This window comes from Corvus hawaiiensis, chromosome 1 (genome assembly GCF_020740725.1).
Source record: "Corvus hawaiiensis isolate bCorHaw1 chromosome 1, bCorHaw1.pri.cur, whole genome shotgun sequence".
NCBI lineage: Eukaryota > Metazoa > Chordata > Aves > Passeriformes > Corvidae > Corvus > Corvus hawaiiensis.
The window spans coordinates 38,114,616-38,135,994 of NC_063213.1; the positions used below are offsets into that span (position 1 = coordinate 38,114,616).

General features: G+C 40.5%; 1 protein-coding gene across 1 annotated transcript in view; it reads right to left on the reverse strand.

Moving 5' to 3' along the window:
• Positions 1 to 5,055: 5,055 nt before the first annotated feature.
• Positions 5,056 to 21,379, reverse strand: part of CNOT10 (CCR4-NOT transcription complex subunit 10) — a 33,075-nt gene continuing 16,751 nt past the window's right edge. Inside the window, exons 11-19 of the mRNA XM_048301243.1 lie at positions 18,933 to 19,054; positions 18,146 to 18,322; positions 15,450 to 15,530; positions 10,635 to 10,748; positions 9,155 to 9,285; positions 8,348 to 8,383; positions 8,119 to 8,246; positions 6,806 to 6,881; positions 5,056 to 5,346 (exon numbers count right to left, since the gene is read on the reverse strand). Of these exons, the coding sequence (XP_048157200.1) occupies positions 5,192 to 5,346; positions 6,806 to 6,881; positions 8,119 to 8,246; positions 8,348 to 8,383; positions 9,155 to 9,285; positions 10,635 to 10,748; positions 15,450 to 15,530; positions 18,146 to 18,322; positions 18,933 to 19,054 (1,020 nt within the window). The 3' untranslated portion in view covers positions 5,056 to 5,191. The remainder of the gene's footprint in view (positions 5,347 to 6,805; positions 6,882 to 8,118; positions 8,247 to 8,347; positions 8,384 to 9,154; positions 9,286 to 10,634; positions 10,749 to 15,449; positions 15,531 to 18,145; positions 18,323 to 18,932; positions 19,055 to 21,379) is intronic.

A 21,379-nucleotide genomic window follows, 5' to 3' on the forward strand; every position in this document is an offset into this window, starting at 1 on the left:
TGCTTTTGAGTTTGTTCTGGTTTCACTACGAGGTATGGAAGTGTAAACTTTTGTTCAGTATTATGACACTACTGGCTGACGTGACATATTTCATGTTCATTTGCAGTGTTCTTATGTCTGTAAGACCTTTAGGTCTTCTCTCTACGAGAGAAAAACTTTTATGCATGCCTACCAATGGGGCCTGTTTGGGAAGACTGGTGTTATGATTGCTGTAAACACAATGCTATACCAAATGCTTGAAGGGAATAAGGTCCTGATTTTTTATTTTATTGACTTGGTGATTGTATTAGTAGCTTGCTTGACTCAATGGGATTTTTTCCACCATGACAAAGCAATCAAGTTCCTACTCCTGGAGGGCAGCTTAGATTCAGACACACTCAGGAGAGGCAGTTTAAAACCAGTGTCTTGGGGTTTTAGGCAAGTTTAGTAGTGACGTGCAACATACCCCCTGTTGTACCTATGGAGTAAAGTTGCAGAAGCACATTTTCAGACTACTCTATTGGGGGGAAAAAAAAATCCTTTTTCCTCCCCAGTTCATATTAAGGGGTGGCAGAAGTGGGTACAGGAGACCCCTAATAACAATAGGCTGTGTTGGGTTTGGTAAATGTTATGGTGGGAAATGTACATTGATGTCTCTAAGTGATCTTACGGGTTAACAAACCAGACTGGCATCTTTTTCCATCATTGTTCAACTAATAATGGTTCTAAAAGTGCTTTGTGTACCTGCATGGTCTTAGACCTTCTATTAATGATTGTATCAACTTACAAACTCAGGTAGATAATTTTTTTAAGCTCTTTTCATGGAGCCTTACTGACTGAATGTTAAGTGTCTGTGTACTGATGTAGTTAAGTAACTTCCTTTTGAACTACCAAACTAGTTTAAAAAAAAAAAAGTCCTTTTATAGGTTTGTAGAGTACTTTTCAGACAATGTAGTAGTTTTTCCTTCAGAGGGAGAGATGCCTGTTTCTGGGTTTTGTTTTTAGGTTTGGTTGGTTGTTTGTTTTTTGGTTTTTTTTTTCCTAAAATGACTAGGAGTTTTTTAACTAGTTTGTAAGGTTTGCTTAGTCACCTGAGTTGGTGGGGGTTTCTTACATCTGTGACTCTTGTTTGTACTGTGCATTACCTGTCATGCCCTGCTCACTTCGTGCACAGGTCCTTGGAGGAGCTGAGGGTGTTGAACACTTGCCTGAGATTTAACTCAAATAGAAATTGCAAGCCTGGAACAAAATGAAGCTCAGCCCCATGAAACCAATGTCAAACATGCTTTTTTTTCCTCTCCCCCCCATTTAATTGGCTGTAGATGTATGCCCCATCTTACAAAATTTTAACTACTGATTTATAAGTGGCGTTGCCTCGGTGCAAGTTTGCATTGGGATCCAGGCTGATCTTGTCATTCTTTGGATGTTGGGCATCTTGAGTTGGTTTGGTTTTTTGGTTTCCTCTTCTGTTATTTCTTTTCTACTTTAGTTGACTAATCATGCTGCTCTCCTAACAATAATAAAGTATCTCAGGAGGACAGACAGTGCTCTGCTTTTAATGAGCTGCTCAGAGCTTTTGTATCTAATTGAAAATGAGCCAGGCTGTGACAAGAATTGCCATGCTCCAAAAAGGGCATCACATTTCTACTTGGACAAAAAGTGATATAATTTTTACTTGTCAGATGTTGAGTACTGCAGAGAAGAAAGCATGACAGGTTATGTGCAAACTTTTACATAGAATAAGTGAAAAAAATGTTAGAACCCTTGTGTTAATGGAGGCTTCTGAATGTATCTTTGTGGTCCATAGGGAAGGCTGAAGGATGTAGCAAGGAGACGATGTATCAGCTACTGGCAGCCTTAAAACAAAGTCAGTGTCTCTCTGGACTTTAAAATGTTCCTATGCAGTTTATTTTATTTTTGTTTAATCAAATAAATGTGAGGTTTTTTCATGGCAACTCTGTGTGTGTGTGTGTGTTTCTGTACTACCCAGAAAAAGTCTTCTCTTCTATGAGGATGCAAAAAAGAAAAAGCCCCTCTTCATTGTCTGTGCTGTTAAAAAAAATTCCTCATTGTCATGACTGGAGGAAAGAGTTGTGATATTGAACTCACTGTTTCAAACGCCATGCTTTTTTTCCAGTATTTTGCCAGAAAGTTTCTGGTTTAACTTTTTCAGGTCCATTTCTAGGTTTCCATTCCTTCACCTTGGCAACTGAAAGAATGCTTCTTCTTTCATGCATGGCAGTGTAAAGCAAAGCCACCAGAACATTCAGTAGGTGTCTCTGGCATCTTACAGGGCAGGTTGTCAACAAAAGCTGGGTGAGTGGAAAGCTGCCCTCTTTCTTCACTACCTTGGAAAATGTTTAAAAAGAAATGGTGAGATAGGAAGATGCTCTTTAAGGAAGGTTTGAGAATTAAAGCCGCTGACTGAATTCCCAGTATGGGTAGCAGTGGAGGTGGATTCCAGGTTCTGGAAGTGCTGGCTGCTTTAGCTTTTCAAAGCCAAGATGCCTTCTGGGCCTGTACAGCTGTAGGGCTCTCAGCACCATGCTGTGCTCTATTCATCAAAATCCTTCACCAGGCCATTGCTTTCTTCCTGCTGGAGCAGCTGGCAGCAGGTCAGCAGTACAGAGCTCATTTCAAGTGGGAGGGAGGGAGAGAGAGAGAAGGCCCTGTGGAGGTGGGGACAAAGGCTGCCCAGGTGACCTTGTCCAGCTTCCTCTATTACTTTATATTCCCTTGGCTCCTGTGTGCCCTCTTCCTGAAGACAGCAGGAACCCAGCAGCTCACTGAACACCAGGAGCTGGCTTAGGACGCTGCTGACTGAATGCTGTTCTTGCACCAGGGCCATGGGCGGAGCTAAAGGCTCTGACGAGAGAGAACAGCAGTGGTGCAGGACCATGGTGCAGGAACAGTGCTGAGGTAGCGACAAGGCTTATGGTGGGTGGTGGGGGAAAAAAGGGAATGCACCCTCTTTTTCCTGCTGTGGGAATATGAGCCAGTGCATGGCACCAGAGGAAGATCCTGGAGGTAAGGGGAGAGTGGGGGGATAGGGACAGGCGCCCTTTCCTTCAGGAAGTGGCCCAAACCAAACTGATAAGCATTATTGCATTTACTAACTTAGCCCACTGCTGAGCCTGGGCTGCTCATGCTGCCCCTTTTTCCATCAAAGGACAGTTCACAGTTTTACTTGACCTTCACTTCTTTCTTAACAGAGACTAAAAGCAACTGAGGGAAAAGGGACTGGAGGGAGAAGCCAGGTCCTTGGCTGCTGCCTCCCTTGATGTGTTTTGATACTTATTTTTTCTTTTCTGTTAATAGTGAACGATGGAAGCTGAAAGCCGTCATCAGCACTCATCCATCCCTCTGTGCGAGACAGCGCCACGGGCAGGGGGGAAGCGGCAGAGCTGCTGTGGGGGCTGAGCCGCCTCCGGGCACAGGAGCAGGCAGGGGCAGGGAGAGCTGGGGCCGAAGGCTGCGGCTCACGTGCAAATGCGGCTGCGATAAGATGTGCCTTATCTGGGAAACAACTGCATCCGTCATCGAGCCCGGGCACGGCGAGAGCATCTTTTGCATGTGAATGCCCCGCATTCCTGGGGGGGGGGCGGGGAAGGGCGGGGAGGAATCTTCTCTATTCAGGGCCCGGGACCACACAGGGAGCATCTCGAACCTTTTGTATTTAATCAGTCAATCTACTTTGACGTAACGGATGTATCCGCTCCCTTTCTTCCGTCTTTCAGAAAGGTGATGGCTACCTACTTTTTCCTGATACGTTTTTTATTCCTAATGTTTCTAAACTGTTTGCCCCTACCTGAGGCCAGGGGTGCATTGCACCTCCTGCAGTGATAGAAAAGTTCCTGGAAAAGGCAGCTACGGGGTTGTTATTCTGAAAGGACTGAAAAGCAGCGCAGGCAGTTACCTGACACGAGGGAGAGTGCAGGTCTCAAGCTTGCTGCTGGACTGCTTCCTGCTGGAGACACACTCCACAACTCGCACTTTAATACACTTGCTGTTGTTTCTGTCCGCTGGTTTCTGCAAGATGGCAGAGACAAACCCAGGGCTGTCCTGCTGCTGCCTTCTCCTGGACACTGCATTACCTCAAGCTCACGTTACTGAGAGCAGAAGCTGCAGGCCCCACAGCCCAATGCTGCTTGGAAAAGTGACCTTGGTGCTGGCTGGAGGCAAAGTACGACAGCAGCAGCACAGGGAGATAAGGTGGAAGCTCAGCTCTGTGCTGGAGATTATTAGGATAGCTGAAACGGCACAAAACAGCCCTGGAGGGACTGTGAGGAGAAGTGCTGGGCTCCTTGCTGGGCTCCAATTATCTTATGCCTGCATTAAGTCCCAAGGTAGGATGGCCCCTCCCCTCCTGTGCTCCCACTAAGTAACCCAGAGGAGGGTCCTTCAGTATGCTGCCATCTTCGTTTGAGTAAAAGGCAGAATTTTTTTTTTGAAAGAAAGTATTCCTCTACAGTGGAAACTAGATTTAAAAACTGCCAAAACCCAACCAAAAAAAAAAAAAAAAAAGGAAAAAGCTCCCACCAAAAACACCCCATACCTAACAACAACAAAATGAACAAACAAAAAAAATAACCCACACACAAAAAAAACCCCAAGAAACCAAAAGCAACGAAACAAAAAAACCAAGTAACACAAAAAAAACCCAAACAAAAAAAAGCCAAAACAAACCCCAACTTTTTCCTTATAGCCAGGCACACATTTCCACTGTACCTGCACCATTACATGTTTCTGCTGGGCAAAGGAAAACCAGGGAGAGGAAAAAAAAAACCCAAACCAAACTAAAAGGCCAACAGAAACAGGTTCCCTCTTCTTTGAGGAAGAGCATGGCTCATATGTGTCAAAACAGCAGCCAACACCATAGTTCAGCTGCTATTTCAGCAGGACTTTAGTTCAGGTAAATGGTTCTCTCCACTCACTGCTCTCCCCTCTTATTCTATTCAAAAAGAGCTGAATTACACACTTGGATAACCTTTTTTTTTGGTAAATAAACTACCACTCCCATTCAAAGCAGCTACCAACCTCCCATCATTCATGAAATAACCTTTACAAACAAGTTTATGGTTTGCATCTTTTATTAAAAATTTACATAAACAAACACACTCCAGCAATTTGGGTATTCAGGTGTCCTAGGTTAAAAAAATATACAAAATCCCAAGCCCTCATGATCAGGGCAGCAGCAGGTTAAAGCACAACCTCACTTCCTTTGAACAGTGGTGAAAGCTGGCATCTGAATGGGCTGGAGTGAGTGGACTGGCTGGAAAACAGGCTTTTTCCGCATGTCAGAGAGTGTTTTCACAGAAGGGAGCAGCTGGTTCCTCTTGATGATCTGCAATGCCAGCTGCGTGTTACCTACAAGACAAGTTTCCATTAAAAAACCCAAAATACCATTTTATAACACATGAATTACTGTTCAGGGACAGAGCTGATGAGCCAGCCCTGGGCCCAGGCCAGGTACAGCAGCAGTCCTTCCTCTCTACTGAAATGCTGACATGGCCAGGAAAAGCAGTAGACAACAGTAAATTTGAAGAAAATAGTTTTGATTGAGTCCACCTATCCTTAACTGAAGACCTCACGCTTTTACCTCAGAGCTGGAAGATGCCAAAGCACCTTCTAATTTCCCAAAGGACACCTCTTCTCTCTCCCAGCTGCACAGCGAGGCTCTAGCTCTCACACAAAATGCCCTCACACTGTGACATTGCAGGCAGTAATGCAAATGCCAAGGGGACAAAACATGTTTTTAAAAGAAATATGATTTTCAACCGTATGTATGGCCCATCAAATAACCACCAATATAAATGGAAAACTTACTCTTCGTTAAAAATTAAACTTGTAAAATTACAGGAGAAAAGACACTGAGTTCTGAGGACAGTGTTCCTCCCTCATACTTTTTTTCCACTGAAGTTTTCGTTTCAGAGGAGCTGCACCATTTTGTTGTCATTTATAGAACAAAAAATGTCTTTAGCCTCTTTCCGTTATATACTTGGAAGGAGGTGAGGGATGTAAATCCCACTTCCTACTCTCTTCTGCTCTGTACATCGTTGTTGCAGAAATAAAGGTTCCCAAAATTCTAATTTAGAGACATCTTCGTAAGAAAAGCTTTACAGAAGTCTCAATTCCAAATGCAAATGCTCAAATCCTCTGCCTGCCTGCAATGCAACATCACTGAAGGGCAACAGGCACACAGAACATTTCACAACACTTGGATATTAAGTGCCCCTCAAGGGGCACAGGTCCACAACCGAGACAGCTTCAACCAGCAGCTGCACGAGGTCTGCTCACACTGCAGAATTCAAGTGCAACTTTTCCAGTTTCCCATTATGCAGAGCTTTTCCCTCATACAAACACAGTGAACCTTCAAAAGGAAGCATTCTGGAAGAGACAGTTATCATTATTACAAGCTTTGCTGCCATACTTGCTACACAGGCCTTGACAAGGCTTCTTTGGGAAACCTGGATTGTGGTTGCCTTTTAATGGAGAAAGCTTTCCAAACCCTCTTTTTAGTATAAACCTCATCAAGGGTTTCACTGAGCCTATCTGAGACCACTGACTTCTGCACAAAGTATAGAAAACTTCAGCTCAGGAAATGAGTGTTTAGGAAGTCTGGAGTGTGTGAGAACAGGATGGCAATAAACTATGGAAGTGAAGGTGCACATGCATGGATCCACAGCAGTGTAAAATGGAGCCGAGGCAGGGCCTAAAGGGTGTCATTCAAAATACTGGCACAACTCTATATGGAGTAGGAATGATGACTACTGCCCTCCTCCCTTTGTATCCCAAATTTAGGTTGATGGAACATTTCCCAACTTACCATTCTGTAATTCAAGATACACAGCCAGCAGGATGGCCTCTGGAGGGATCTCTTTGGGGTGGATCAGTGAAGCAGCCTTATTGAAAAAGAAGAGGGTGGGGAGAAAAAGTGCTTAAGAGAAAGATCCAGCACAAACAAAGTGCCCCTTGACAAGATTGCTACCACCATCTCAGGTAATAAAACTAACAATTCATTAACTAAGATCACATTTTTTCAAACTAATACACTCCATCAGGTTTAAGCATGCAAGGAGAGACTACAAGATTCTCTACATAGCAAGATTGTTTCACACTAATTAGCAGGACCATCTGCTGTGTGCTTGTGTTCATATGGATCTGTAATTCTTGGGCCAGACTAGTGTGGTTTCCTGGTGAGGTGACAGGTGAAGGTAACCTCCACTGCTCCAGAGTTCAGCATCAAAGTTAACAACAATCATTCATTAGCTTTCCATATACAACCATTTTTCAGCTATGAAGTCAATGAATTTATTGTAGATGCAGAGCCCCACTATATTTTACATCCATGGCTGGCCTTGGACTCCTTTGGGCTTTACACAGGTGTTACAGAGCCCAAGCACAGACACCTGCCTCATCATAAGAAGCCTCAGGAAGAAAAAGAACCGGACAACTGCCCTAAGTAGCTGAGAGCCTCAAGGATTTGAATCTGTTCACATGCACAACTACTGTGAAATAATTTGGAAGCTGCTGTTTCAGTTGGTAGCTCAACAATGCATCCAAGTAGTCTTCCTGACAGACAGGAATGGCTGCAAAAAGAAACATCATGACTGAAAGAGACAGGTCCCAGACATGAGAAGGACCAATTGATGTGACACAGGCTAAGTGGAGACAGCATTTCAAAAGCAGTACTTGAGAATTCTTGGGACAAAAGGCAGACAAGGAACAGAACTGCAGTTTGTTCTCACAGCTCTAAAGACAATAGTTCTGATGGTGAGTTATTAAATGACTAGGGAAAAAGCCTTCTCTGAAATATAACAATTACTACTAGACCATTAAAAAGACCACAAAAAAACCCAAATAAACCAGCAAACTTAGAAAATATGAAAAGGCTTCCTTAGTCACCTTCCACTGTTCTGACATGACCTAAGGAAAAGAAAATGCTGCATATAGTGGTACTGAACTTTTTACACAAGTAAGAAATTTGGAATTCTTCATTTTGTTTCTAATAGAGACTGCAAATAAGGAGTCTGCAAATAAACTTGGGCTGTGAAATCACCTGAATTTGCTGTGATCTAAATGGCACTTTTAAGGAAGTACATTTCTCCCTAAAGGTGCCTTGAGATTTGTTTTTCATACCTGATGAAGACACTTTCGAGCTTTGTCATATTCACTCCTCAAGCAGTAAGCACTTCCAAGGTTAAATAACATCATTGTTCGTGCAGACGTGACCGAACTGGGATAACACTGTGGTGTCTGCTTGCCAGCTGCAATGAAAAAAAAGTAAAAATCTTTTTTCTCTTACACTTCTATTCCAACTGGCCAAGTAAGTTCTTGTACTCTGCTGAATACAGTGGTTGGTACTTACAAGACTCCATTGCCTCATTCTCTCCTTTGTCAGACCCTGCAAAGAAAAAAAACACCAAAAACAAACCCTGTCATATTCTGTGACCTTTTTTAAAGGTTATTACAAAAATAATACAAAGATACAAATTTTCTGCTTTCTTCATGGTCTGACATTAAAGAGGGAAAACAGATCAGTTTGCTCAAGAGTTTATGTCATTTAAGACTTCCTATCTTCAAGTGTTGTGCTTTTAGATTTGCAGATGAGTATAGGGAAGTTAAACTGCAGACATGTCACTGGAATCAGAGCTCTGTAGACTTCACTATACAGATGGGTTCTGAAGTACTTTCCTCTTACAGAATACACACTCTCGCCAAGAAGACTAAGATACAGATTAACTAAGTTCTCCCCAGTCCTGTATCACACTAAGGTAGATTCCAATGCAAAGCCTGGTTTAAAGACCAAAAAGGTGAAAGAGATGGTATGAAACCCAAACTTAACCATAATAGCACATTTAACAAAAGCAGCTTTCCAAAGTTTCCTTCAAACAAGTCAGAATACCACAATATACAGTCCTATTGATGCTACAGAATTAACCATTTCAGAGGAATGACAAACAGGGAAAAGACACACAAAACACAAAGTAGGAACTGAAGCCAGGAAAATAAAAACACAACAACAAACCCACAAACAACACTCTCCCCCACCCTGCAATAACCTACAGGTCTTAAAACAAAATGTCTTAATCATCATTATATTTGTGTCTAGAAAGTTACAGCAGGAAGGCAGCTGAAAGCATAACCAGTTATAATGAAGTGTGGATGCATTAACCTTGATCCTGCTCATTTGAAGAGATCCCAAGGGAAACATCAGTGACGTTCTCAGGGTTCAAGTGAGTGATGGCATCAGATATTCTGTCTAGAGAGATGAGAGCTTCTGCTGCATACAAATGCCCGAGAAACCTACAACAGCGAAGGGTTAGGGTACAAATGTCAGCACAGCAATCCCCACAGTTTGTTATGTGAGTCAAGCAATGCAGTTTTTAATGTGAGCACATGGGAACTATTACTGGGAACACTTGCATGGAAATTAACTTGCTCATAAGGTATTGTCATAATACCATTTACTGCTTTTAGGCACCAAAGTTATTAAAAAAAACAACACCTGAATAATGACAATTCATCCATGCACAGGAATTACCATTCCACAGTGAAAGTACCTTGGTGTGGCTTTATTCACAGAATTAAGAAAAGCTACCCCAGAATATTAATATATCTACAATTTAAAGTGTTACATGACTTTACATTCAATAAAAATGTATTTTCCTGGGACCAAGATACACACCTCTTTGTCTTTGCAAAAAACCTATCATTTAGCATTTCCTTCATTACATAATGGTAACACAAAATTATGTGTTACCTTGCAAACTCCTCAAAGATCCTGCTAATACAGTGACTGTGCAAAAGCATGAGCTCCTGAAGTAGTGTCAAGAACAGGAGCCAAAGAATTTAATTGGCATGGACCAGTTTAGAGCATGGTGCCAGCATATAAAAATAAGCATGAGTTACCTTTGCTTTCCACAAGTACATTACCAGTTTTGAAAACTGTTAGTACTGTAAAAACCTCTGCTATATTTTATCCTGTGTGTTAAATGCACAAAGTCAGAAGGATGGGGCTAAAGTTGCCTTTTTTGAATTTGTAGAGCTGTATGAGAACTGGGGGGTAGAAAAAGAATGCACTTTGAATATCCTTCAAAAAAGTACAGTGCCAAATGAGAGGTGAACAAGAGAAACTGAAGAATGGAACCTATATAAGCAGCAGTCGCAGCTGAAGTGACAAGTCCTGCACACACAAGATCTGGTACCCTGAGTGACTGAGCAAACCTTCCCCTCTGAGGCTGTAGTTTCATAAGTGACCTTTCAGCAGCGTGGGTTTGGGCTGATGTTGGCTACCCACAGCTGCACATCCCTGCCCCTTGTGCTGGGCCAACACAAGCACATGCAACCCTACAGTGAATCACAAGAGAGACCTAATGGTCCTGCTGCTGCATGGGACCCAGAGCTGGAGAAACAGCAACAGAAGCAGCAATAGATTCCAAATTATGTGGAATTCGTGCACAAAGGAGGGAATTCATGTTCCTGCGTGTCAATGGACACTTAGTCAGGGCTTCAACAAGAACAGGAGCAGGCCAAGCAATTCTTTGCATCAGATACAGAATTGGCAAGCAACTACAGACACTGGAAGCTTCAACTCAGAACTCTCCAGCAAAAAAACAGGGCTGAGGGAGAAGAAATGACCCCACCAGACTTACTTAAGAGACCCTGACAGCTTTGGTTGCTGTAGAAGTTTATCTGCATGATTCAATGCCATAAGATTATCCCCCAAAGCCAGAGCCACATAAGCACTGCACGCAAGGATCGAGCACCTGGAAGGAAACAGACAAAAAAAAAGGGGAGGGGGAGAAGCCATTATGTTAAATGGAGAATTCTGTGATTCCAAATACACTTGTTAAATTTTCTTTCTTGTTTAGTGCTAAAGAAATAAATCAAACTTTCAATAATGACTTCCCATCTAACTATGAAGTAAATGAGTTAGTGTTCATTATTTATGGGCTCAATTGTTCTACCAGTATAAACCAAGGATCACCATTCCGTGCTCAGTAAGATCTTGCAGTTTTCATCATAAATAACAGACTAAAAAAAGATGGACTTCACCATGTGTCATTTTTCTCATGGACAGTTTCCCTTTCTCACACTCTTGTTATTGGTCTTGCCTTGGACTCTCACTTGTACTCCTCTGCCCTCACCTTCTGTTGTAGAGAAGAGTAGCAGATTTCTAGATTTCTGTAAGACACAATCTACAGACACACAGTAGCTATCAATTAAGCTGTAATGTATTTCACTCTTCTATTGTACAATGTCTGCACACAGGGAGATAAACACTGGAGAATTTGGCATTTCCAGTTTTGTGTTCAGTTGAGAGCTGTAACCCTGTGCCAAGACTCTGACTGATCCATGGCATTTCGTTGCCATCACAGACTTGCTTATCTTTCCAAAACCAGAAAATCTCTGGCAGTTCATCTAATGAAATCTGAACTACTCACATTTTCCATCTTCAAACAATAACCCCACGTCAGGATGCCATCATTAGGCCAAGGTTCACACTTTGTAATAGCTCCCCCCCCTCACCAAACACTGTTCTTGGGGATATTTTCCACTTGGTAAAACATCATTCAGTGCAGGCTGCCTTGTCCTCAGGGCACAAGCCTCTGCCCATGATGCCCTGCTGTGAGCAGGACTCTGTTCTTCTCCAGGGAGGACAAGTGGATGCTCTGAGTGGGGTCACACGTTGGGAGTGATGGGAGGAGAGCCGTCAGCTCTCCCGCTGGTCGGCGGGCTATTATTGCGCCAACCTTCTGGCAACTGTCAAGCCCGCTTTCGGTCCAGCAGTAAGTCATGTAATTCATGGCAGGACCTGGGGTGCCTTTATTCCCCTTTCCCAGGAGGCATGCTCCTTAATTATGCACAAGCAGGATAAGAAACTTCTCCAGTGTTTCCCCCTACCCCCCACTTCCTCTCCACCGTGCCCAGATGTCACATCAAATCAGAACACATACAAAAGGTTGAGAGAGGGAGAGGAAAGCTTCCCCAGCTCAAGTCCCAAACCTAAAATATTTCTCAAAGGTTGTGACTGGGGAGGGGGATGGAATGGGGAAACAAAATTTTTGTAGTAACAGCCTGCTTCTAACTAACCTCTTTTTGTCTCTGCCTCAAGGAAGTACACTTCTAAATCAGTAGAGATGCTGAGTGTCACCCTTAGTGCAAAATACCCTTAGACAGGTATTCAGTCAGGGCCTGCGGAGTTGGTTGCTACTGCCCTTTACAGCAATGTGTCTTACACTTCCCACAACTTTCTTAAAGCCTATTTTTATTTCTGCAAGTGTAAATTCGAATACAAGACGTGCTCCAATCACACAACAGGATGAAACCTACTCCTCTGCTCTAAGGACTAGTCATTATTTGGGCCACGTAAGAGCTAGCAAAAGCCTTCCGCAACAGCCATCTGAAGAGGAAAACATACAGGTTTCTTCCCCTGCAGTTGTGTTCTTGCACTTGGATCCATTGTTGAGTTGGCTGAACCAAATGCTCAGGAGAGCTGACAGCCAACCGGAGCAGAAGAATTGCACCACAAGGGAATAGACAAACTAGTTTTTCACCCCAGTCAGGATTCTGACAAAACTCCACAGGTCGCCTTTGAGCACGGCAGACTTCCAGCATCACCGAGCCTCCGCATGCCCTAAATAAAACTGCCTTTGCACTAGGAAAAAGAAAAATGTTTTTTTAAACTGCCAGATTATGTCAAACAGCCTCTTGTGTAGGTTTAGGCAACAAGATTTGTCAGCCCACACAGACTGCAAGTTTATGGAACCCAAACTCCGTTTCTGACTTGCCTTATTTCTCAGGAAAATGGCAAGTCAGAGCAAATCCAGTTCTTCAAAACTTAGTATGAAGGCACCAAAAATGACACTTCAAAACCATCAAGAGAACATCACTAATCTGAAAAAATTTCAAATAGCTAAGCCCAACAATGGATACAAACTATTTACTTTTTATGTTTCAACACAGGCAAACAATACAAAATATGAAGAAATACAGAATGCAGACTGAGCTTACTCCAAAGGGAACTTCAGCACCAGCAAAGGGGAGATGGGGAAGAACTACACAGTGGCTAAGAGTGAGGGAGAAGAGAGTGAAACAGCTGTGAGTGATAATCATTGTAAGTTTCTAGTATTGTGACAGGGACAAACGGACCGCTGCAACCTTTAAATGGGTAACTGAGGCAAAACTGGGTGTGGAGAAAATGAATGATCAAATTATTCCTTTATCTGCTTTGAGGGGAAAAATTAAGGTTCTCACACAAAGACCTTCAATCTAGGGAGAATGACTACAACAAGGTCTATTGCTGTCCATCTCAACTTCTACAATAAAATCCACAAAATTTTCCAAATGTAGCACTGTGATCTACCAGAACTTCTTTACTCTTGATGCATCCTAACAGTGTTAGGTTGTGGTGTGTAGAACATAGCAGAGGCTGAGAGCAGAGCAGGACAACGTGCTTGTCCAAGGATAAGAAGCAGCAAGGAAAATTGTTTAGAACAAACTCAGAAGAAAAATCTGGAGTTTCTACTTCCAATGCATAAATTCTTAGCAAAGATTGGTCTCCTCAGACTTCTGCATGTTGCTTTTAAAACCTTGCAGTTGAATTACTGCTTATTATGACAATAGTCCACTCAACCAATTTGTGTACAAGCACCAAGCAATATATAGGACATGTAAACCTTTTCTAGATTATATTTTTAGCTTTTAAAAACTGTTCAGGGGCAAAGGTAAGTCAGGCATGTTCAACTCTTACAAGGATGCGCAACTGTATAAAATCATCCAAGAAAAGCATTCACAGTCCCTTTTCAGTTCTAGAAGCAGGTTTTTCAGTCCAGTGACTTAGCAGGAAAAAACTGAACAGACACTTATTCCTTAGGATAATCCTTGACAACATCCAGAATCTTTTTTTCTTCATTTTCCCCGACTCGACAAGAATTTCCATTTTCTCACTTAGCTCCTTAGTGAGCAAGGCTACAGGAACACACTATTTACAATATAAATATACAAGATTACTATTTGAGTGTAACGTATTTTGCTTTTCAAAAATATCTTCAGAAGCTTAGAAGTAGTTTCAGCAGAAACACTTTCTAGGAATGTGTAGTCCTCTAGATTAAACCAAAGCAGGTAGTAGGAGAGAAAAAAAATTTTTTTAAAAATCAATGCTTTTCCTTTCCTTATATGAGTGAAGTTCTTTACCAGAAGCAGCTCACTGCTTGCTGAACTGCTAGGTTTTTCCTGACATGTTGTCAGATTTCATCAGTAGATAACAACAGATGATTGTGAAAGAAAAGACTACGTATTAAAAAAAAAAAAATCACAAAGTGACACCACGTAATTTTGACATGTGGCAGCCACATTTTCAACAGTCAGGAGGAGAAAAAACCCACAAAACCCACAAGCAACCCACATCACTGTTTTCAATCCAGCATGTTTCATTTGGAGTAGCGCACTCTTGTACCACTTCAGAATAAATAACTGACGTCGCCTCACAGATTCCTCCTAAAGTGCTTTTAAATGAGTACAAGAAGATTTGCTACACGTAGTGGAGCAAAGGAAAGGTTAAGCTGGTCATTATGAAACCTAGGTTACCTGGGGTTAGGCTGAAACAGAGTGTTTACCTAAGAGTTCAAGTAGGAAATTACTGTATGCTTTGCCCATAATGGAAACTTAAAACAGATTTCTTTTTTCTAAACAGGTGCAAGCTTTATAGTAAGAGATTTTCAACAGGCTGGAAGCCACCTGAAACAAGTAACATTGCCAGTAAATGGTAATTGTTGGGGGAAAGTAAAGAGGCTCCAGACAATATGATACTTATTTACACACAAGTGAGTTATTCTATCTAGAGAACACTCAGACTCCTGAACAAGCAGTTTAAGGATCTTTGAGAACACATAAGGAATCTACAGTGAAATTTTACCTATGTTTTTGCATTGGGAGGAAGTCAAATGCCTGGACAGAGGCATTTTTACTTTCTATTTTATGCAAACTATGGATTTATTCTGGCTGAAAGGAACACCATTCTCATCAGTAAAAGCAGCTATGCTGCTTTCCACTTTCATTTTTTTTCCCATCCAATAAGCAGATAATGTGGGGACTGAATTCCAAACTAGCCTTATCATGGCTTTAAAAGGAAAAGGTACATACAGTAATTTCCATCCCTTTCTACCAATGTCAACAGCCATTGTCAGATTTCTAGCTTTCTCTTACGGGACTTGGTATTTTCAGCTTTGCCCGATATGTAATGCCAAACTTACAATAGTGGGATCAAACAGACTGATCTACCTAAATTGAAATTCTGGATGATTTCTATTTGTTCAGATTCAAAGCTCAGAAGAAAGGAAGCACACACATTTGAAAAACAGATTACCAGTTACAATTCAACATCCCAAGTGCCTACAGAAAAACCTAGGAATCACAATTAAGGAAGAGGCTTATTTAGTGGTGAATATTTTATGTTATTTACTTGCCTTAAATTCTCTAATTCCTGTTTCTTCAAAGGCGAAGAAGGAGGAGCTGCAATGAATTTATCCCCTTCATGACTTTTATTGCTAGAATAAAAAAGTGTATTATTATAATAAGTAATTTAAAAATGGTCAGTGTATTTATTCACTCTATTTAAAAGAACATAAAAAATTCTGCAGCCTAAAATAGAGGGAATTGAAGTTATTCAGAGATTGAGGCACATGCTCTTATCCTAACCATTCTATTTGAGAAGGAAGAAGTGGGACACTTGCTGGAAAGGATTTGACTGACAGACCAAACAACCCACACCATTCTTCACAGCCTTGAGCTATTTTTGAAGTTCAATGTAGGATAAACATTTTTAACTGGAGGGACACAGAATTTGCTGCATTTGTAGCTTCTCTTCTTTTAGCCTGTAAGAAAAGCAGTAAACTAGTTCTCTCTAGACATCTTGAAAACTAGTTACATAAACATTCTAGAAAGATAACCCACAAAGTGCTACAGCTTCCTTTAGACTTCTAGCTACCCTTTATTACAAAATGTCCTTTTTTTTTTCCAAATAAAATTCCACTTTCTTAAAATTGCACCTTGGTTTTTTGGGGGAGCATTTGGGGAGTATTCATTCTATTTAAGAAGTATGAAACTTCACCCTCCAATAAGCTGAAAGAATCTCCTGGAATGAAAATTGAAGAGACAGCTAATGGCTGTATCTTGGTAGTGAGAGACACCAAGGTCTAAAAAAAGATTTAAAAGAAAATTCAGAATTGAAACTGAGTCTGTCCACTTAACGAGAACTTTTTAATTTACCAGTTTCACATCTGTCTATTACAAATAGGTAAGATAACTCTAACATTCAAAACAAAGAGCAAAAAACTCCAAGGAAATTCATACTCAATACTGCTGTAGAGTATATACTTCATGCCTTTACCAAAAATTAGATTAAAAAAATACCCTTAGCCACTGAAAGTATTTGCTGTTTTCTTGTGAATAAGAGAAGAATCTGCCTTAAGAGTCAGCTTGCTCAATTAGTGGGATTTGCTTTAAAACCATCCTGTTTAATTAGTGTGATTTTCTTCAAATGCCTTGTATGTTCTACTGTTCCCTCACAGAGGTTCCCTTGTCCGAAGGAACAAATCCTTAGAGAACCTTTCAGAATGTGACACACAAATTCAAGAACAGCCTCCTTTGTTGTGGATATTTTGAAATTGGCAGTGACTACTGGGAGATATGAGGGAGTCCTTTCTTTAGCTTTTCTTCAGCTGAAGAAGCATCTGGTTTTGAAAGCAGAAGGTAGCAAAGGATCATACAGGGCATGTTTTCCTTTCCTCACTCCTACAAAAATAAACAAAAAACACCCCAACACAAAACAAAAAAGGAGGTCTTGTCTGAGTAAGGGCCACCATTCTGTTTTCATCACTGCCCCTCAGTGAGCCCCAAAAGCTTAAAATTGAACTCCCATTTAAACCAGAGAAGCTTCATCTCAATGGGCTGCATATATACTTGCCAGAGGAGTTAGATCACAACCTCCAACCTCAGTAAAGAAAAAAGGAAAAAAAAACCCGAAAGCAAACAGCCAAACAAAAAAAACCCAACAACCACCCCCTCCCCCCTCCAACTTTTGTAAGTCATATGGTCACTTGACAAGATAGATTGTAATTGGAAAAACAGAATTACAGAGAACAGCTTTCAAATATTGTTGTAACAGTAACAGCCACTAACCCCTAGCCACAGTCCATCTGCAGGCAACCCCACAACATATGAGGATGCACCTTGTGCCTACACAACACAGTGTGTGTGCAGTAAATCCTGCCTTCTGACAAATGGATCTTATCTTCTTAACATTTATCTGTACTCAGGTCTGACAAAACCAGCGTGTTTTTTCATTACTCTCTAAGTAGATCAAGTTCTACCACAGACACTTTTTCCAGATGAGTTATTGTAACATTTCCCCTCAAAATGGTCTTTAATGAAAGTGCAGACTATGATCAAAAGTTACTCTTCAAAAGGAAGTCCAGAATGTATGAGATGATGCAATAAATTAAACCACCTTCCTTTACCATGCACTGTCTGCAAATTACGTTTTCTGAAACCTTAATGACAAAAAAAAGTTTTTCTTAAACTCTTTTCTGCAAAATATGATTTATTAAGCAATAGCTCCATGCTGGTTTCCTACTTCACTTTCTAAATCTAGATTCCCATTTTAAAGCAAACACAACAAAACATACTAAGACTGATGAATGTCAAATTTGATCATGGGGAAATGTTTACAACTGAGTTGCCAGACATTCATATATATATATATATATATATTGAATCAAGTACACAGCGCACGTGCGCACACACACAAAATCACTGTAACATGTGAAACTTCACTTACAATTAGAGAAATACCAATATGCACAGCAGGAGGGTGTGGGAAAACACAACATTTGCAGCACAGAAAAAAAGATGGCCAAGGGAAAAAATAATTTCAGTGTTTAATTTAATAAAAGTTTTTAGGGACAGCAGGAATCAACTCAGTATTTTATTCTTAAATTAAAACAAGCAGCTAAACTATTTCTTTGAATAGTCCAACACTATTAAGAGAATTTACAAATATGTTCTATTTTTCTGCTAGCCAAACAGGGTAAGTAGCAGACACAGACTGTCAGCCCAGGGTTACTCTGGACAAAAAGAAAGGTTTATATTCAATTCTGTTTACCTGCATGCTTCACTGCTTTCACTGTTTTCTGTATTTCCCCCCAGCTGATTACTAGTTTTAGATCCATTTTCCTGCTTTGGCTCCTGTTGATCTTCTGGCAGCAGCAGCAAGGCATTTCTTAGGCAAATTGCTGCAAACTCCATGCTGGCTACAGGTATTGCTGATGACTGCCCATCACTTAAAGAGACAAAGAAGTTGACCAATAAGAAGCAGTCCTACTACATTAAAAATAAAAGCAGAGCTCCAGAAATATCTGAATGCAGAGAAAATTTCACCCTAAAAATGTTAAATAATGTTTTAATATAACAAGTTTAATTTATGAGGACGTAGTATCTTGTTATTTTTACATATTGAAAATACACCATGATGCCCAAATAGATTCAACCACATAATTTCTTGATTTCACAATTTCACTTCCTGAAGTTTTATGGCAGAGCGACTAGATTCTTCCTGCATTTTTCTAAAGTGGATAAGTGAAAAAATATATATTTTAAGTGAGAAAGAGAGGACAGATTTAGCTATCTGAAAATATAAATTTCAGATAAATAAATTTTAAGCTTTAATGCTCATCTTAGTTACCATAAACACACAGTTAAGCCCTCTGCTGGCCATCACAGAGGCGGCACAAAATGATGTTTAAGACTGACCAAGCATTTTAGCATGCCTCTCTCTTCACTACATGAATAAACAGTTATTCCACAACGGTTTTAAAACCTCTGATAAACAGATATATATCCTTAACAAAGGTATAAAAACCAAATAAATAACCCATGGAAAACATACTCACTTATAAACAACATTCTGTATGGACTGGGATGCTAGGACTATCTTACGGTGGTAGCCTTGACCTACTATAGATTGCACAATTCCCTTTTTGCTGGGAAGACCTTTAGTCTCTTGTTCTGATGTCTAAAAGGAAAAAGGAAAAAAAAAAAGAGCTTAAATATCAAGGCTATTGAATGAGAGCTCGACAAAATAAGTGAAGGCTGAAAGAAGACCTTGAACCCTGCTAAAATATAAGAATAATGGACACAGTTTTAAATCTAAAGTACAACGAAGGATCAGGGATCTTCTATTGTCTTTGTGTTGCAGAGGGGTTTTACTGCAGACTGTGTAAGCACAGATTAGTTCTGACAGCTTGTCTGATAGCCTACTGACCTAGTTTCTCCTCTGTTTTGAAAGCAAAAGAACAATGAACCAAGTCATACTAAAAGAACTGACAGGATATCTAAAAAGAAATAATTTGATCTGCCAAATAACATTCAGACTTGGCACTGTAACGCTTGCCATCTTCTCTCTTTGCTTACACAGCACTCAAAATGCTCTTTGAAAAAGCTGCTCTCAAACTGTTCCATAGGGAGCACACAGCTGAACAACAACATATGCAAAGATACATTAAATTAACTTGTTTAATGGATTTTTGGGTATGCAGACGCATTCTGTGGGTCAAATAAACTTAAAGTACCCTAATTGTGAGTCCCAAGAATTATTTCTACACCATATTTACTGGGCTTTGTTTGGCTGTTTTACCATGAGCCACCTTAACTTCACTGGTAAGTTAAGTCAGTGACAAAGAATTGCAGTTTTAAGGAAAAACTTATCCTAAATCTGGACTTTCAATAGCTATCACTTTTCAAAAAATTTATCGGAATCTATTGTAAAAATACTGACATAGTAGCATTTACTGCCACATAAAAAATACATACACTGAGTTTGGATATGAAGCGCATATTTCCAAAAAGGTGTTCGAAATGCAGGTGTTTAAAAGGGAATCTTCTTCCATTTACATTTTATGAACTAAAATACTAAAGTGGGTGAAAATTAGTGAATTTCAGTGAAATTGCTTTTCTGCATGGTGTTCAGAGCATAAATACGAATCCATACTTAGATATAAAGGAATATTATTGTAAATTGAGTTGTGAGGTCAAATTAAACACACTATTGGCTTTAAGGCCTCACTTGTCATGTTGAAAATCTAACAATTTAAAGACACTTCCTCTTTGCCTTTAATATTAACGGCATCCAAAGTTAATTTTTTGCTTCCAAGATTACAAATTTAGGGAATAACAAGCTGGTTTTTTGACATGAATTCAAGTTCTCTGGTACACCACACATCATCCTAACTGTAGCAGGAAGAAAACCTCAGGAGCCTGGCATAATCTACTACTTTGCCTAGTCTGCAGTAAATAGGGAAGTGCCCCATAAGGATCTGTTATTTCGCTTTTCCAGACTGCTAAATACTGCCCTTCTAAATGGAATCCTAGCTTTGGGTTTTTGCCACAAAACTTAAGCTAATCAACTCTCTCATACTCAGCTTTTCACTAGAGATGATCAGATGTGTCTTCTTTATCTATGTGTGACTTCAACCCAATAGGATTGATACAGAGAATTGCAAAATTAGTATGAAGAAAGCTGTTCTTCCTGCATTTGATGTGCTTTCTAAAACTCAGGCAATCAGACAACAAGTAGCACATACAGAATCACAGTCAGTCCAGTTTTGACCCAACACTCTTGAATCTTCAGTGCTCTGCCTCTGAAATGGGTATAGAAGCAAACCTCTGCCATAAAGTTGTGAGTATCTTAAGTTTTCTGAAATAGAGATACCAAAATATTGAGTACTATTCAAATTCCCAAGGGAGAAGTTCTGAATTTTGTATTTGGAAGTATTTGGATAGTATGCAGTAAATAAATGCACTGAGGCCCCCCAGAGAGGAAAAACAGAGAATTCAGGGGTGGGGAGAAAAAGAGAGTAAATATAGCTACTTGTTCAATTCATCCTGCACATCCTGTGTAAGGAGTGAAAGGGGCATACTGTGGAAATAACTGCATAGAATCATGCAATTACAGATTACATCATCACTCCCCCACACTTAAGGGGTGAATTACAGTTTTACAGGGAATCAAGTATATCTTAATTTCACAGATGTACTATTTAGGTGCAGTATTTTCTTGTAAGAGCAAATAATCCTGTTCTCAGCCCTCTGAATTTTATCATTTGTATTTATCCTATTCATATATAGATCAACAGGCTGAACACAAGATGCCCCAGAGGACATGCAACATGCCTGCCATGAGCAGGTTTCCACCAACTCTGCCAGGAGAAGGTGAAGACTTAGCAGTTAGAGATTCAGCTCCCCAGCAGCCGTGATCCCAACAGCTTCAGGATAGAGAAGGCTGATCTCTGCTTCCACAGCCTCTGTCACTTTCAAGCTACCCGCACTACAAAGTCTCATC